We start from the raw sequence: 16,959 nt of genomic DNA on the forward strand, positions 1-16,959 counted from the left end.
GCGATCGAGACGGGAGGCTACCCGATTCGCGAGGCAAGGCGAGGCAAGCCTGATTCAAGACTCCCGAGCGAGGACAAATGTCTGAAGCCAAGGACAACTTTGAGAACCAGTTTGAAAGGATGGGCGGAGACGAAAGCGAGTGCCAGACAGCCCGACAGTCTCGAACCCCGAGCTTCAAGATGCCGAAATGAACAGGGACAGGCTGATGCGATTGGCGCGGGCGGCAACTCTGTTTTCACGGGGCGGCGATGACGAAACGGCGGTCCTTTATCCGCCTCTTTCGAGCGCCGTGATCGTCTGCAGAATAAACAGCACCGGGAAAGCCATTCAGGGAGTTGGACAGCCACCAAGACAGACCCAAATGACGCACCAAAAGAACTCATCGCGTCACATTGCGCCGTCTCGAACGCAAAATGAACGTACCGTCAGACAGATGATCAAAGCATACGGACGATCCCCCACTACAATCTCATGCAGTGCGGCGAAACGTGTGAGGTGAACAGTCGAGCGAAAGCAAAAAACTTACGAGCATATTGTACGACTCAAAGCTTCCAGCTCCCACGAGCATCAGCTTCGGCACGAGTTAGCACATAATGAAATTCGAAAGCCTATTGCATATGCTACCTACCAGCACTCCACGACTTTGTGGGAGGGGGGGAACGGGGGAGGTGGAAAACTCTAGTAGAAACGATACTGTACATAGCTGCTGGCCGCCCCTCCTAATTTCACATACCGACACGCCGTCAGGCAAGAAGAAATAGAAATCCGGGCAAACACGAATAAGATAAAAGAAAAAGAAAGAAAAGAAAAAAGAAAGGGGCAGACAGACAGGAAGGGAGAGGAGAGGAGGGAGGAAAGGGAGAAGAAACAATAGCGACGGGCTGAGACCAAGATACTTAGATGGACGAGATAGATACGTAATGAGCGTGAGGGTAAGGTAGAAGGAACAGGGACTGGACCTCGCCAGTCTGATGCTGGCGGCCAGAGAAAGTCAGAAATACTCGCAATCTTGACGCGGTGGGCTAGGAGCAATAGCGATTGTTTGTGTGGGGGTAGTCGGTAATACAGAGAGGCAAGAAGAAGAGGAAGGGAGGCTCGGGAAGGAGTGGTGCCCTGTCGGATGAGAAAAAGAAAGAAAAAGTTCCCAGAACAGTCAACGCGGACGGACGATGGATGCTATATGCCAAGTGGAGGGAAGGATGCCTTTTGGTGAATAAGATGAGATTGTGAAGCCAAAAAGGATGTGAGATGCGTGCAATGCGAAGGATGAATGCGGTGTGTAAAAGTCGGATCGACGGGCGGAGAGCGAGCGTGAAAGACGAGCGGATGTGGGCGGGGCGGAGGATCACGTGTACGCGACATGCAGCGTCACCATCGACTTGCCTGCGAACGCCATCTCGACATCCTCCGTCGAGCGCATCGAGATGTGGTCGCCCTCCTCGTCCTCATACTTCACCCTGAGCGGCCCGTCCTCCCGCCTCGGCCCACACAGACGTATCTTCTTCCCGATCTTCTCGACCAGCTCGTGGAACTGCGTCGCCCGCGCGACCTGTATCACAAAAATGTCCGTTCCAAAGTGCACCTTCACCTTCACCGCCGCACGTCCGCTCCCGTTCTCATACCCCGCGGCGCGCCCCGAGATCGCGAGCGACGAGTCGCTCGACGCGAACGGCGTGATCGGCGACGAAGTGTTCGGCGAGTACTCCGAGTTCTCGTTCGTCGAGTGGCTCGACCCGCTCGACCGCTTAGTCTCCGTCGACGTCTTCGTCCTGTCCCATGGATGGCTTGGCAGCGGCGGCGGCACCGCCTTGGGCACGTACGCGGTCGGCTGGCTCGCGCTACGCGAGCGCAGCGGCGGCCCGTTGGACAGGAGCTGAGGCGACGCCGCGCCGCTGCGCGATTCCCCGTTCTCGTACGTCGACCGGAGCCGCGTCGAGCTGAACTGGCTGCGCAGCTGCGGCCGGCCTGCCGACTGGCGCGCCGCTGGGCCAGGTCCAAAACTCGCCTCGGAGGGCGCATAGCTGCCCGAGCTCAGATTCGAGTTCAGCCGCGCTGCTGGCGGCCGAGGGCTGGGTCCAGATGGGAGACCGTTGATGGGTGGTGGGGGTGGCATCATCGGTGGATTGTTCCTCCACTGCGACATGACCGCGCCGTTTGCATCCTCCGTGAATGCGCGCGGCCGGTCGTACATCGAGTCGCGGTCGAGGCCCGGCGTCATATTCCCGCGTCGGTTATCTAGCGGTGTCGCACGGCCAGAGACGAGGTTGACCGAATATTCGTCAAAGTCCTCGTCCATCTCAAAGCCGTCGTGTGGGGGGTATCCTTGGGGCCCGCTGCTGTAGCTGGCGCTCGGCCCGCTCATCAGTGCCTGCTCCTCGCTCGTGTACGGGCTGGACTGTCGATATGAGCGACTCCCGTTGCCATACGGATGTGATGGGAGGCCGGGCACTGCTCCTGACGCCGGCATCGATGCATGGCTCTTCTCATGATTGTAGGCAGAGAGTGGCATGCGCGCAAGTGCCGGGTTCGTGCTGTTCTGCTGATACGCCAGCCTTGACGCGCTGCGATCTGAGGCTCGGCGTGCGGCGACCTGCTGGATGAGGCGTTTCACGGCGGTTTCCCACTGGCGGACTTGCTCTTCGTTGCGACACCGCAACGTGAAGTACTCGAGGTCATCATCCCCTTTCCAGTAGACGCTCAGCGAGTACGTTCCTGTTTACGATAGTATGGGCGTCACGCGTGGAGAGCAGGACGATGTCAGTTGTGTGCTTACCAGAGCTGATGTGTGCTTTCGCCTCCGTCACATTGTTCAAGTAAATGCGACCCTTGAGCAGCAAGGGCGTCGTCTTCTTGGCAGGTCCGGGTGGGGGCGGGGTTGCCGGCACTGTGGGCGTCTGGGGCTTCTTCAGAATGGAGTTACTCTTCCCCATCTTCTTGCCGTTGATACCCTGATGAAGATCCTCCTTGCAACACAAAATTATGCGCTCAAAGAGGAAGACGTGATACTCGCGGTCCACCTCGGACTTGGTGACCATGAATATCTGATCGAGCAGGAGCTCGCCGAACTGAGACACATGATGTCCTTTCCAATCATCGACGCGCGTCGCCAAGTTCTGCACCGTCTGTTGGTTCTCGGCCCGCCGCTGGGCCTCGTTGATCTTGTCGGTAATACGTTTAGCAGCGGCCGAGCCTGCCTTCAATTCATCGAAGTAGGGGTACTCGGCAGGGGATGATGCCTTGAGGAGCGACTGATTCGAGCGTGGCAAACGTGAGTGAGATAGCTGCTATCTGCGGTGCGGTCGCGACTCACGTCCAATAGCAGAGGGTATTTGCAGATTCGCTGCACCGGCTTGATTAGGAAAGCAGGCAATTCCGACTTTGTGTTGATCATTTGGTTGTATTTCTGTTGACGCGTATTTGGTCAGCACCAGGCCGCGTATTGCCGACAGCAACGACTCGTCTCCAACTCTCTGTGGCCTGGGAAGAGCGCAGCGTCCGGGAGGCCGAAGAAGACGCACCTGGAGATTCTGCTCCTCTATGATCATCAGTTCGGCCGCATTGGTATAGTTAGCGCAGTACGGCTCGTAGACAGCGAACTCTTCTTCCTTTTGTTTCCGAATCCGGCAACAGGCGCGCGTGAGACCACCAGAGGGAACAGGATGGCATGGGAAACAAGGAGGCGAGCGAGAATGGGAAAGCCAAAATCAGCGCTACTTTTCACCAGGAAGGAGAACAAGGTGGCAGCGAGGTACCCACGTTGTCTGTGAAGAGCAGGCCCCAGCGCTGGTCTCTCCAGGCCAGCTCTGCAGTGCCCTCTAGCCGGATGAGGAACCTGCGCTGGAAATTAAGAAGCTGATTGAGGTTCGGGAACAGAAGGTGGATCGTATCCTGATCGATGGTGCTGCTCTGGGACAGAGCGTTGGAGTATTTCTGTTGCCATGGGGCAATGAGAGGGTGGCGTTGGAAGAGAAGAGGGAAGGGAAGACGGACCTGCATGACCTCGAGGTCCTGTACATACTTGCGTTCTGTCTCGACCAACTCCCTGACAATATTATTGCGGGCAGCCTCCTGGGCGTTCGCGGGTACGGGTACGATTGGAGTGTCTGGTGCTAAGGAATCGGAAGAATCGTGGGATGGGGCGGTGGAAGGAGGGGACAGAGGCGGTGCCTCTTCGAATACATCTTCTGGGAGTCGATCGACCAGATGGGTGACGGTGTTGATGACCTGAGCAAGCGAGTGAGAAACGAATCGAACGAGGAGAGGAGGGGAGAGAGAGAGAGAGAGCGGCACCTTGACGAAGCCGTCGGTGGAATGGCGCTGGGAGAGGTCTGTGACGGTGAAGGGCTCGGAGTGCGCGAGCTGTTTGACCTGCATGGCGAAGAGGGCGATGGCGCGCTTCTTGTTGCGGTCGTTTGTGACATCGACGGAGCTGGGGTCGGTCTCAATCGCGATTGGGGTGACGGGGGGAGGGAGGAGGTTGAAGAGGTAGCACAGCGGGATTCCAAGGGCGAAACAGTCCCAGAGCTGGGTGACGGGGTCTGTGGACTGTCGCGAGGAGTCTGGGGGGGCAGACAGCGCGAAGAAGAGAGAGAAGCCGTTTATGCGGAGGAGGCGAGCTCTGAGGGAGGAGCATTGCTGATAGAGAGAGGTGGACTGGGAGGCGGCCTTGTTGAGGAGGGTGTTGTTTGCGACGGGGATGTCGATGTGAGAGGAGATGATTGACTTTTTGCGACCTGCGACAGATGTCATGGCGAGCTCGAGGACGGGGTCGAGGACGAGGGACCGCCGGGGGTCAGTGCGACGGAAGGACTGGGCAACTGACTGACTACAACTGCCGTACTATCATATTATCATTCCTCCTCGACGCCCGCCACAGCCCGTTTCACACTCCGCACCTCCATCACCCACGTGCTCCCTCTCGACCTCCTCCTCTGCCGCACCGCACAGCTCCCTCTCCGCGCCAGCCCACCCATCTCCAACCCTCCGTCCATCCGTCCGTCCGTCCGTCCGTCCGTCTCTCCATCCCGTCCATTTCCGGTCTCATGCATCCGGCCCTCGCCCTCCGCAATTCTACCCATTGCGCCCTAACCACAACACCGCTCCGCACTCCATACCGCCACATGCTTCCCTTTGCATAATGCCGGATCCCTCGCGGACAACACACGCACCCAGCTCCGTCCTCCGAGAGGGAGGGAGAGAAACAGCGCGAGCGGCGTCTGCCCCACGCGACGCGTTGGCCATCACGTGCCTGTGATGGTCAGTGCGCGCGGCATCGGCACTCAGGCGCACCACTACTACCACTATTACTGCCACTACTACTACAGCCCTACATATGTTGTCCAGAGAATACAAGTACTGTACATACTCCTAGTGGCGCACGAGCGGGCGACGAGAGCGGGTGTGGCGAGAAAACGCAAATGCAAATGAAGCTCCGCCCGAAAGCGAGGTGTTTCCTGCTGGACGCCCCCTTCAGTGACAGGGGACTCCAGACCCACCGTTCACGGCCTCGTCAAGACCCATGGCACCAGCTCTCCCTCGTCCTCAGAACCCTCCCGCCGACCCTCGCGAGCCCCCCTCCACCCATGGCCTCTTTCTGGAGCCCATGATGGGCACGCCCCTCGCCATCTACGTTCAGAAGGACGTCGACGACAGGGACACCATCGTCGACCTCATTGTGGTGCGTCTCTCTCTTTCAAGCCTTTTGCTGTGGCCCTACAGCGCGTGCGAGACGGGCTCGAGCTCAGTCGCGCGGCGTGGGCGGAGACAATGCCTCCGAAGTGTGCGGTTGGCCTTGCGCACCCCGTTCGTTTGTTTTCGCGCGCGTAGCTGAGGCCCAAATGACTCGGAATGCTGCAATGTAACTGCTACCGATGTATCCTGACCGCATGAATTAACAGCAAAACGGAGGCACCGTTTCGCAGGGATACAGCGGCGTTCCGTACATCCTAGGTACGCCCCTTGTCTCACAACATCCTGTACTCGTGCTTCGGCGATGTCGGTGCCCCTATTGACATACAACGCGTCCGCACTCCGCAGTCGATCCGCACAAGGAGTCCGGTCAGAACCTGTATCGCCAGTACGCCGGGAAAAAAACGAAAATCGTCCTCGACGCCCGCTGGGTGCACGAATGCATCCGCTCAGGGGCCCTGCAGACTTTCCAGACCAACTGGGCAGGCTGCAAGGTCACCGGCGCAGAAGAGTCAGTCGCCTTCTTCATGGTGACCTCGTGGCGTAGTTGACGTCGTGTGTAGAGTTTTGCGCATGGCGCCACCCCTACCGCCAACTACCGAATCGCAGCCGCCACCACAGCCTCAACCGCAACCGCAACCCACGCACACGCGTGCCCCGGTGTCGACACAGCCGCAACAACCTCCCCCGCCACCCCCACCGGCCCCCGCCCCGATCCTCTCCCAAACCATCCCCGGCACAGATGTCTTCCAAGCGCAGATCCCTCCAGGCATGGCCCCGGTCGCACCGCCGGACAGCATCCAGCCGGGCGAGCAGCCCTATCCCTACCAACCGTACCCGGGCCACATCCACGCCGCCCCGCGCACACTGCACACGCCCGCCACGGCGCCGCCGCAGTCGTGGCAAGCCGCGAACGGCATCGCGCCGGAGCAGACCCAGGCGCACCCGCACATCCCGCCGCAGGGCCCGCCGCAGATGCTCCCACGCAATGCGTATCGCGAGCAGCAGCCGTGGGAGGGCGCATATCCTGCCGCGCCGCCGCCTCCGCCGCCGCCCCCGCAGTACGACTATCGCGGTTTCCGGGAGGAGCAGGCGCAGTGGGTCGGCCCTTCGAGCGAGTATTATGAGACTTCGGTGAGCTGTTCTGTTCATAGGCATTCTTTTTTTGTCTGCGTTGCCCTGCGGAGCTGGACACGCCGTTGATGCTGATAAGATGCTGATTGTGATTTGCCTAGTACGACCAGGGTTATGACCACACGTACATCAACGAAGCGGGGCCATCGAATCAGGATCCTCCTACCGATCCGGGAGAAGGTTCAGACGCGCCACGAGGGCGCAAGCGGACGAGAGCTCAGGTGAGGGGATTCGCCCTCCGTTTTGTTCCTTCTGTAATCAGCGTTCTCATGCTGCCTGATATCACAGCCTGCGCCCGCACCGCCCGCATCTACGCTGGTGATGAACCGCCATAATCCGCAGGCGCGTTCGCCGACGCCCCCGAGCCGCGTCATCAAGAGCACGTACGGAGGTAACCTGTTCACCGCGGATGACGTGCTGTATCTCAAGAAGTACATCGACTACTGCCAGGAACAAGGTTTGGTGCTCAGGTGAGTCGCGCGCGGGATCAGCAACAAAGATGTTTGTGCTCGTGGCTGATCGTCCGTGCATCAGTCTGCGCGAGATATGCGAGCGAGTCGCTGTCAAGGTGGGTTTTGAAATTTGCGACACTGCCTCGTCTATCTAATCTATCCTTCCTCAGGCTCCTCATCACACGTACGAATTTCCAAGCTTGTAGGCTCGATCGCCTTTTGACGTCTGCATTAGCTTCTACTCGTGGCGCCGGTATTGCAACAAGCATCAGATCAAGCTCGGCGGGTACGCCATGAGCATGACCAGGATGAGCGACGACGCAGACGACGCGCTCGACAACGAGCAGCGCATCATGGCGGGCCCCGGCCCCGGCGCCATCTCAGCGGCGAAAGCACGCGTGATGGCGGAAGGCCCGGTGCAGCGCACGCGCTCGCCCACGCCGCCGCGCGCCTTGTATCGAAGCACGACCGGAAAAGGCGTCGCGTTTACGGACGAGGACGTGACGTTCCTGATTCGTCTGCTCGAGTTCCGAAAGTAAGACGCAGCGCGGAAATGAGAAATCGGACACGCTGACTGATTATTGATCTCATTTGTTTGCGTGCCGTTCGTTCGTGTTGTTCGCTCGCGCGCGTGTGCTTCTTTCGATCTAGGTCCCAAGGAAAGTTGGATATGGTCGCGTTCTGGAAGGAGATGGCAACGAAGGTGACGAGCCTGCTCCAGTTACTATGCTATGCCGCTTTTGGCACGCGCCTTTGCTGACGACATATCCGCCGCTGCTGTATGCTGCTGCTGTCGCACCGCAGGCTCCTCACCACTCGCGGGCATCTTGGATGAAGTTTTACCGAAGGCACAAGCACGAGCTGAACCACACGGAGGAAGACGAGCCGCTGCCGCAGCCGCCCGAGAAGAAAATGCGCTATAGCCGGGCGGACGACATTTTGCTCGCCAAGTTTTTCTACACCAAGCCCGAGGGGACCTCGGACAAGATCTTCCAGGCGTTCGGGCGCGTCGTGAGTGTTCGCTTCGCTTTAGTTCACGTTTCCCCGTTCTTTGCGCGGTTGCGGCCTTTGCGTGGTTGCGTGCTTTGGGTTGGGTTGGGGGCTACTGGCCCCGCTGGGCGAGAGGACCGCGTCGCTGATCGTTCGTTCGTTTTCCGCTTCTGTGTCTGTATGTGCGCGACTCGGCGCTGCGCTCCGCCCCGCCCCGCTCTGCCCGCCAGCATCCGCATCATCCGTGGAAGGGGTGGCAAGAACACCACCGGATCCACAAGGCGAAGATCGACCACCTCATCCAGCGCCTCTCGAACGGTGAGGTCATCGAAGACACGGAGACCGCGGGCGAGCAATCGTAGAGTTAAGTTGGGTAGTGGTTGGGTGGGTTCGATGAAGGCGCGACGTGCGGGCGGCCCTGGTGTGATAGGGCCCTCCCATCCCGGAATATTTGACATCATCGATATCGCGCGTCCAGGCGTCCATTCCCTCATTATGTTCTTTTTGGTGCTGTGTATTCTACTTTTACATTTTCGTTGCCTGATTGGCTAGTGGGGCGGAATCCAGTCACCGACTTCTTGGACTTTGTTGGCGAGCGGAAGGCAAAGCTCGAAGCGCAAAGCTCAATGGGCGGACAGGGCATGCATGGCTATGCATGGGTGGGTGATCCGTGGCCCTGTGTGATGAGTAACGTGCGGTAACGAGCTGGGACGATGTCTAGCTGGACCCGCCCTGCGTTTGGGTCGCCTTGCGTGAATGCAGTTAAAGACTAGACCAGCTATTGAGATCCTCTTCTTCTAGGCGCGATGCCCTTGACGGCCGCTCACGTTCACAGCGTGGCAGAATTAGAATGGGCTGGGGACTGCGCCCTCGGTGGGGCTTGGTTTGGAAGCCTCCCTGGACCCTCGAGGCGTGATGGTGGTAGATGAATCCAGACTGGAAGGCGGCATGGGAGACCGAAGGGGCTATTCGCTCGTCGCTGCTATTCGAGTCTCTGGCTGGGACGTGCTCGGTGTTCGGTGCTCGGTGCTTACCGGCGATTTTGTAGCTGCGGCCTCGGTGGGAGCGCTGCTCTATTTACTCCGTGTGCATCTTTGTCTCTGTCTCCGTCGTGTACCCGATCTGTCATCATCTCAGAATAAGTCTAGGTGCGGCAGGAGGCTCGGAACGAGATGCGAGATGCGTGATGTACGATGTATGATGTATGATGTATGAGGTATGATTAGTCTCCGTGGTTGACCTTGCACGGAAGAGTCGAAGACAGTCGTTCCGTATGCACGGTGCCGCGTATCCGTGCTGTGTATCATACATCGGCTGAGAGTAAGGCGCTGGGCATCCTATCGCCGGCGCGGCGTGGGCCAGCTGGGCCACGACGTCGATAAACATTTCCAGACTTACAGTACGGAGCCGCAGATGAACGACTGTAAAATTCACTAGGGCACAGTGCACGCATATGTAGATTACCCCCATTTTCCGTCGAGGGCGGTGCGCACTGGCGCGCAGCGAACACGGGGACAGGAATGGAGGTTGTGTACTGAAATGCTCTCGAACTTCTCCCGGCTCGGACGCACTGCAGCCTGCTGCTGCGAGGCTAAGTTATCCGCAGCGTCTGCAATGAATCCATGATACCCCTCCATGACGGAGAATCGGCGGAATTTCTGGCATCGAGAACGCGCACCGTCCTCGGCTTCGAAGAGATGGCGTGGTGGATCTAGCTGTCAGGAGTTTTGGTGGAGAAGATGTGGTACAATACTGGATGGAACGGTCCTCCAGGCCGGCTGAAAGTCCCAGAGGGTCCCGCGACAAACTGGAGTGCCTGCGATGCGTGGGCTCGCGAGTTCAATGGCCGCGGCGGTTGTGAGGATCTCCGGATCTAATCGCCGCTCTCGAGTCTAACCGCGGTAACTCCCGCCGAGTCTCACCGAGTGGACTGCGACGGTCGACCACTGCCATCATTATCGCACAGACAGAAGTTCGAGGGACTTTGGGGCCGCATAGCGAACGAAGATGTCGGCGCAGAAGCTGCTAGAATACCTAACCCGAGAACAAATCGACAAGGTGTGTCTTGGCTCCTTCGAACTTCGTTATGATCGCAGCCTGATAGCACAGCCAGTTTCACAGGGACGGGTGCGCTTTGCTACCTCCCGTACTGCGCGCTGCGCGCTTGGGAACAACGCTGAACTGAGGCGTATTCGCTAGATATCTCTGTCTGCCTGGGTTCTTATCTCACGAGGAAACCGATGCGCTCCTGGTGCGATCCAAGGAGCTCCTGGATTCTTTCAGTCTCGATGACCACCCGCTCGTACGTCTTGGAGTCCTCTGGCCTCACCCGTCTGATAAGATCTTTGTCTGAGCGAATCCCTATCAGACGAAGTTTAGCACGGGAGACGATAATCACGTTGGCGACGACTATTTCCTGACCTCGGGAGACAAGATTCGGTACTTTCTCGAGGAAGACGCGGTCGATAAGGACGGGAAGTTGACAAGGGACAAGAGCAAGGCTGTGAACAAGATTGGGCACGGTCTGCGTTTCCTTCATATCCGGTATCAGGGTGATGTTCTGACGGCGACGTTGCTAGGCCTCCATGAACTCGACCCGGTATTCCGCAGGGTAACGCTCCAGAACGACAAGATGAAGGCGCTCGTGCGGGATCTACAGTTCCATCGCGATCCCGTGGGTAGGTACAATCTCTGTTGGACGTGTCTTCTCCCGTGTTGCTCATCATGAATCAATATGGACAGCACTGCAGTCGATGGTGATAACCAAGCAGCCGCAAATCGGCGGTGAAGGTAAGTCCTCGTGTACGACACTGTGATGCATATCGAAATATCTGAGCCTCCTGTCTCTCCAAGTTCCTGAGCACAACGACTCGTGAGTACCGAATTCTGATGCTCACTCATCCGTGCCTTTGATGCACATCCAATCCTTCAGCACGTTCCTCGTGTGTATCATTCACGCGACACTCCCCAGTATCGATCGACTGATATCACACGCAGTACACTTCCCCGCCTACCGCCCTCGGCTTCTGGTTGGCACTGGAGAAATGCACGTCCAAGAATGGCGCGCTTTCATTCTTGCCAGGCTCTCACCTAACCGCACCCATCACGAAACGCTTCGTCCGGCTCCGCACTGGCGGGACTGGGTTTGAACAGCTCGTCTCCCCAGAAGTCGCAGCCACACAGACACCCACGGGCGAGTATATCCTCGAGGAGTGCATGCCAGGTCCGTACCCTTTCTTCATCGTATGCACGCGCGGACCTGGCCGCCTCACACCCTTGCTCATCCGCGATGCCAACCTTTCCTTTACACCAATGCTGTTGTTCTTCAGGCGATCTGGTCATCATCCACGGCGCCGTCTTGCACAAGTCGGAGCGCAACACCAGTCCGGATACACGCTTTGCGTATACGTTCCACATGATCGACTCGCCGCCATACGCGCAGTACGATGAGAAGAATTGGCTGCAGCCCACCCCGTCTCTGCCGTTTTCGCATATCCTGGACGTCCCGAACGCAACGGTCTCGACGGTAGGGGCTTGACGAGTATCAGTGGTGAAAGAGAGGAATACACGACGGAGTGTATGCTCATAGCAATGTGTACTCGTACATCCTTGAGATCATTCTTCTAAATGCGTAAGTTACATTCACAATTCGTGTACATCTTGGTCTTCGGAGCCGTGGGTCAGTTCTCTGCAACGATTTTGGCTGGGCACTCAAATTCACGCCAACGTGTCTACCTCGACCCTGGCACTCTGGGAGATGATCTCCGGCGTCAGGAGCGCTAGCTCGTCAATCAGTGCAGGCAAAAATGTCCCTGGACCCCGCACATCTTCCCTTCCGGCTGCTCGCTCTGCAGCGATCGTGAGCGCAAGGACGCTGTTTCCGCAACAGTATCTCAGCTTTTATATCTCTTGAACTACCAAATCGAGCTCACCCAGCAGCGGACGCGAGCAACATGTCACCGTTCACTAAGACTCCGAGGCTCTCATCGTCTGAGCACTCTCTTTCCGCAAGCATGCTGGCCGCACCACAGAACGTGGCAATAGCAGTCCCGAGGATACAACCTGCGCCCGTAATCTGTCCAAGAAGTGCGTGCCCATTAGACAAACGGAATACAGTAGAACCGTCTGATATATAGTCAGTCGGGCCACTGAGGATGGCGACGCAGCCTGCGTAGATCATTAGGATCGCGAAGAGAAAAGAGTAGGAGTATGCTGGTCATACGTTCTTGGCGCGCAAGCAAGCGAACAACGGCTGCCGGGTCTTTGAATCCTGTTCCCAGACTGTCGACACCTTGTGCCTTGACCTAGACAGACGTCCATTCAGCAAGTGTTCTGAAGAAGCAACAGCGCCCCAGTGCGTGCGTACCTCGTCTGAGTTAACGAGAGCACCAATTTCGGCAGCATTGCCCTTTATGACCATCACTTGCCACTTGTCCAGCAGCTCTATGAGTACCAGCGTCTTGAGAAATGTTGACATCGTTATCGCTAGGTTCGCACAGCACTTACTAGCGGCACAAGCCCTCCGGTGTTTCGTCGCACCCACACCGACAGGATCGAACACAACGGGTTTGCGATTTTGATTCGCGTGGAATCCGGCCGCGAGCATACCATCTAGATCCTCGACCGTGCCAAAGTTGATGAGCAGTCCGCCGGGCACGCGGGCGAGGTCCTCTTGTTCCTCAACCGCTGCTGCCATTATTGGCGAGCCGCCCAAAGCCAAAGTGACGTTGGCTGATTGGTTTTTGACGACATTGTTCGTGATCTGAAATGCGTGGTCTCAGTCATGTTTATCGCGATAGTGTCCAAAGGTGCGGAATCGCAAACCTGATGTACAAGCGGTTTGATCTGCCTCACACTTTCCAGTAAGGATGCAGCTTCTTTCACTACAGACTCTGATGTATAGGAACCTTGCGGAGACAACAGCGAGAAACTCGTTGGGCCGCGAGACGCTTTGGCCCAGGAAGAGAATAGCTGGAGGAGACGTTGGGCGGCAGCTCGTGGATCTTGCGACGCTACAACATCGGAGACCACTGCTACGCCATCCAAAGCATACCCTGACGCTGTAGCAGATCCGTGTAGTGTGCGTATGATATTTGTCGATTTGATTCCTCCTACAGATATAAGTAAATTTTACTTAGTTTTACAAATAAATCGAGAGACGAGAAGACGACTTACCGATTGCAACGGACTTTGTTTTCGACTCTTCCAGAATCGTCAGCATCTCTCCGACACCCTTGATTCCACACACTCGGCCAGGCGCGGTCACATCTTTCGTGCTTGTCGCATATACCGCGCCCAATCCGACGTAATCAGCACCATCCTTCACGGCCTGACGGGCATGCTCAGGAGTGGTGCATGATATACCGATAATCGAGTTTTTGGGAAGGAGCGCGCGGGCAATAGATATGGGCATATCAGTCTGACCAAGGTGGACACCCGCGGCGTTGGATGCAAGAGCAATGTCAATGCGGTCATTGATCAGAACAGGGACACCATATTTGGCGCAGAGAGAGACCGTCTGCTGGGCAATCTCAAGGAACTATAAGATAGCCGGTTCAATAAATTTAGTGATTTGGACGCGATGCAGTGGGATGTACACACCTCCCCAGTCTCTGCCTCTTTTTCGCGAACTTGCACGACGGTGACCCCTCCATCTAGAGCCTAGTATCCATAGTCCCTTAGCACGCCATCCGTTTGCGTTCACCTTCGCGCATCGCAATGCAGTAGACGCACCTCCTCAAGGGATTCGTGATATGACTTGTAGTCAAAAACGCGAATCAATTCGAATACGAAGAGAAAGACAAGGATTGATTGAAAACATACCTTTCCTTTTGGAAGGAGGTCTCTGCCAGTAACGAGATAGAGGGAGTAGTCTATCTCTGATTTGTTTGTGAATGAGTGTGCCATTATCGAGTCGGATTCGGCGGCGCGCCTACAGATGTCCACAAACGTCATGAAACGTTGAGATTACGTATTATCTCTTATTATGAAATGCCACGTGCCGAGAGGCTCTAGGCACGGTGTCTTTCGCCTCCAGCACTCTCTCCCTCTCGAGTTACTACATCCTCTCGAATATCACCTGTTGGCCTTGTTGTCCACATACGACACAAAATAGATCAATGCATCTGCTCCATTTCTAGGCTAATTGCAGCCGTCTTTGGACAACTGCATATCCAAAAGATCTTATGCAGATGCACAGACGCGCTGACCACCTGCGTGATCCTCCAGTGTTCGCTGAGGCTTCCGTTTCTCCTGTATTGCAACGCTGGAGCCAAGCCATAGATATCATTGGAATTCAGTATGACATTCTTTCTACAATATACGATCAATTCACCCCCTACCTCTGACCTCTTTCAACCCGCTTCCATTCAGTATGGTCCCTATCACCCTTCGTCGAAAAATTGGCTCTGTCTCCCTCTAATCAGTATCGACATCGCTTTAATAAAGCACTGCAATAAAGACCATAGATGGTGGTATGAGATGGCGGTATGATTGGTTCAGAATACCTGATGATGACTGACACCCCTTCGAGCATTCTTAGGATCTGGTTATTAGATGCTCAGTGGTGTTGCGGGTCAATAGCACTTCGAAGCCCTTACATCACTCGCTCATCATAATGTCACGGGTGTTGGTTTACACTCTGTGGAGCCCCAACCCCTGACACTCTATAGTTTGATCTCCCTTCGCTCGTGTCCCTCACGTTGAAGAAAACATTGTATAATAGAAGGGTATATGTCAAGCAGTTCATCGTACGACTCACACACGTACCCAAGTTGTTGCATCTCGCGGAGCATCGAATTTACAACAGAAATCTAGCATAAGCGCCGTCGCCCCCATGACTGTTCATACGAATTCACCTTGCAGCGGACTTATTACATTCCGTCGGACTCAAAGCTGAATATGAACAGGTCTATCGATGTCTAAGCGGTGCGAGATGAGCATCTTTTCTTGAGAATTTTTTTGATCATGACAGTATCACGCTCAGATTTCTTGCACCGTTCCTCTACCCCTGCTAAGTTCGACCTCGAATTTGCTAGGGAACTATCTGGCACTATGAGCCAGATGCCTCAAAGTCCCATCACTTGCTTATGCTGTTGGTTCTCATGGCATGGAACGCCGTCGACAGTCCTTTTGAGTTGCGTCCTTCCTCAAGGCTTCCAACGTTGAGAAGAATGATCGAGAATGGCCTTTTCATTCTACGGAGCGCCTTTTTGTCAAGAAATCGAAGCAATACATGAAGAGCAGAATTGTGAAAAGGGTAGGATGGATCGAATTACGGGTATAAGAATCCTTCGTCAAAAAGGTTAAGATATAATACAGTAAATTATAGACACAGAGGAAGAGATAAATGAAGTCCATCGTAGATCATAGCAACGGTTCAAACTGTATTGTCCAATATGAGATCGGTATAACCGCTGTGCTGGGAGAACACTACCATCCACTCTCCAGTATCATGATATATGGTTTAGCTTGTTCACTTCCTTGCCTAGTAGGCAGTCCTGTGACGCCTGTAGTGGCCAAAGACGCCACATGCTGACGTGCAGAACCCAATCAGCAGCGCAACAGCAGCAGCAAGCGTCATCCAGGTAGCGTTGCCATACTGGGCTGCCCATCCCTGATCACGGAACTGAGTGCGCGCGATACCGAAGAGGACCATGTCGACGACCCATGCGAGGATCGTAGCGATTGTCGCGAGAGTCGAGACGAGAGCCATGAAGACTGTGCCGGCGCGATGATAGCCTGCACCACAGAGCCCGAATATGACTGCGAGCCCAGAAAGGCCTGCAGCGATCGGATGCAGTATGAGAATCTTGGTCAAGTTATGGATGGTCGCATCGTTCAGGCGGGTATTGCTGATCCAAAAGCTATCAGATCAGACAACTTTTGGAGTAGGAAGAAAATACATACTTAAAACCGAGGATGGTGGGATCAAAGTTGTAGCCTATCGAGCGACCTGTTCCTGTGTATCCAAAGACACCAAAGCGCAAAGTCTGTGCGCCTCGGGACGCCTGGAGGAAATATATAGGGCTCCATGTTGGTACTGAGACGGATACCTGAGATTATAGCAGAGATAAGGATGCCGAGCTTAGAACAAATAACTTTCAATCTACGTACGAAGATGAGCAACACCATCGCTGCGAAGCAGAAGAAGAGCCCAGGGAAAGCAGCTCCAGCGGCCATTGTGAAGGGTGCAGGTCGTTGCTAGAAAAGAGTTGAGCGACTGCACAGATTCTATAGGGAGGGGACTCACAGGGAGAAAAAACGTGGGTCGTGGAGGAGTCGTAAGGAAGTGTGGGAGAGACAGGTGCTCGGGGTGTATTGGTTCAAACGGAAACGAAGATTTATATGTGTGGAGCCAAGACGATGTCCCACCTCGTGAGAAAGTCAATGACGCAATGAAACGATGACCAGTCCTAGCCAGGAACCGCGCAACCTAAGCGGTGAGCTGTAGGCGGCATGTATTTCCGTTACTTCCTTTTCCTCTTCCGCTCAAACACTACAAGTTGCCCGGTGTCGTTGATTCTCCTCAACGTGTTTGCTTTTGACTGGATGTAGTCCGTTACAGCTTGTCCGCGACCAGCTTCAGTGCTGTTTTTTATACAGCGTCTTGGTCTCAAAAATGGCGGAATTAGGTTCCGTTCATCGGTATCGGTGCCACGGGGTAGGCAATTGGTGGAAGACAAGGCTGTTCTGC

The 16,959-nt window shown here is 55.7% G+C and overlaps 5 protein-coding genes across 5 annotated transcripts; 2 read left to right on the forward strand and 3 right to left on the reverse strand.

The window, feature by feature from the left end:
- Positions 1-572: 572 nt before the first annotated feature.
- HETIRDRAFT_150672 (uncharacterized protein) lies at positions 573-4,749 on the reverse strand (the record flags this gene model as incomplete). The annotated part of the gene is made up of 7 exons (XM_009549447.1): positions 573-2,712; positions 2,774-3,248; positions 3,311-3,403; positions 3,519-3,605; positions 3,757-3,930; positions 3,991-4,224; positions 4,291-4,749. 7 exons carry the CDS (start codon positions 4,747-4,749, stop codon positions 1,346-1,348), a joined length of 2,889 nt encoding a protein of 962 aa, XP_009547742.1. The 3' UTR covers positions 573-1,345.
- A 769-nt stretch (positions 4,750-5,518) lies between these two features.
- Positions 5,519-8,626, forward strand: HETIRDRAFT_123344 (uncharacterized protein; the record flags this gene model as incomplete). The annotated part of the gene is made up of 11 exons (XM_009549448.1): positions 5,519-5,677; positions 5,898-5,949; positions 6,037-6,199; positions 6,252-6,822; positions 6,924-7,043; positions 7,111-7,292; positions 7,357-7,390; positions 7,481-7,809; positions 7,926-7,977; positions 8,079-8,285; positions 8,495-8,626. The coding sequence occupies 11 exons, from the start codon at positions 5,519-5,521 to the stop codon at positions 8,624-8,626; spliced, it is 2,001 nt and encodes a 666-aa protein (XP_009547743.1).
- Positions 8,627-10,198: 1,572 nt separating this feature from the next.
- HETIRDRAFT_440598 (uncharacterized protein) lies at positions 10,199-14,207 on the forward strand. The gene is made up of 19 exons (XM_009549449.1): positions 10,199-10,322; positions 10,378-10,391; positions 10,464-10,566; positions 10,633-10,786; positions 10,844-10,942; positions 11,007-11,054; positions 11,118-11,136; positions 11,197-11,206; positions 11,262-11,487; positions 11,594-12,138; positions 12,197-12,431; positions 12,487-12,568; positions 12,631-12,707; positions 12,771-13,029; positions 13,092-13,375; positions 13,440-13,803; positions 13,866-13,925; positions 13,998-14,024; positions 14,091-14,207. Exons 1-10 carry the CDS (start codon positions 10,272-10,274, stop codon positions 11,800-11,802), a joined length of 933 nt encoding a protein of 310 aa, XP_009547744.1. The 5' UTR covers positions 10,199-10,271; the 3' UTR covers positions 11,803-12,138; positions 12,197-12,431; positions 12,487-12,568; positions 12,631-12,707; positions 12,771-13,029; positions 13,092-13,375; positions 13,440-13,803; positions 13,866-13,925; positions 13,998-14,024; positions 14,091-14,207.
- On the reverse strand, positions 11,982-14,171 carry HETIRDRAFT_452502 (uncharacterized protein; the record flags this gene model as incomplete). The annotated part of the gene is made up of 10 exons (XM_009549450.1): positions 11,982-12,138; positions 12,197-12,431; positions 12,487-12,568; positions 12,631-12,707; positions 12,771-13,026; positions 13,089-13,375; positions 13,440-13,803; positions 13,866-13,925; positions 13,998-14,021; positions 14,088-14,171. 10 exons carry the CDS (start codon positions 14,169-14,171, stop codon positions 11,982-11,984), a joined length of 1,626 nt encoding a protein of 541 aa, XP_009547745.1.
- Positions 14,208-15,431: 1,224 nt separating the features above from the next.
- Positions 15,432-16,587, reverse strand: HETIRDRAFT_434890 (uncharacterized protein). The gene is made up of 4 exons (XM_009549451.1): positions 16,516-16,587; positions 16,380-16,466; positions 16,173-16,318; positions 15,432-16,117 (listed from the first exon to the last, which is right to left on the reverse strand). Exons 2-4 carry the CDS (start codon positions 16,443-16,445, stop codon positions 15,751-15,753), a joined length of 579 nt encoding a protein of 192 aa, XP_009547746.1. The 5' UTR covers positions 16,446-16,466; positions 16,516-16,587; the 3' UTR covers positions 15,432-15,750.
- Positions 16,588-16,959: the final 372 nt, after the last annotated feature.

The sequence above is a fragment of the Heterobasidion irregulare genome (assembly GCF_000320585.1).
Source record: "Heterobasidion irregulare TC 32-1 unplaced genomic scaffold scaffold_06, whole genome shotgun sequence".
Taxonomy (NCBI): Eukaryota; Fungi; Basidiomycota; class Agaricomycetes; order Russulales; family Bondarzewiaceae; genus Heterobasidion; species Heterobasidion irregulare.

Excerpts from the sequence above, each read along its gene's own strand:
- HETIRDRAFT_440598 (XM_009549449.1), top strand. The coding sequence starts at position 10,272 with ATGTCGGCGCAGAAGCTGCTAGAATACCTAACCCGAGAACAAATCGAC. Across the intron at positions 10,787-10,843 it reads TGTGAACAAGATTGGGCACG|GCCTCCATGAACTCGACCCG; the intron begins GTCTGCGTTTCC and ends CGACGTTGCTAG. Across the intron at positions 10,943-11,006 it reads GTTCCATCGCGATCCCGTGG|CACTGCAGTCGATGGTGATA; the intron begins GTAGGTACAATC and ends CAATATGGACAG.
- HETIRDRAFT_434890 (XM_009549451.1), bottom strand. The coding sequence starts at position 16,445 with ATGGCCGCTGGAGCTGCTTTCCCTGGGCTCTTCTTCTGCTTCGCAGCG. Across the intron at positions 16,319-16,379 it reads CGATGGTGTTGCTCATCTTC|GTATCCGTCTCAGTACCAAC; the intron begins GTACGTAGATTG and ends CTATAATCTCAG. Across the intron at positions 16,118-16,172 it reads CCCACCATCCTCGGTTTTAA|CAATACCCGCCTGAACGATG; the intron begins GTATGTATTTTC and ends CTTTTGGATCAG.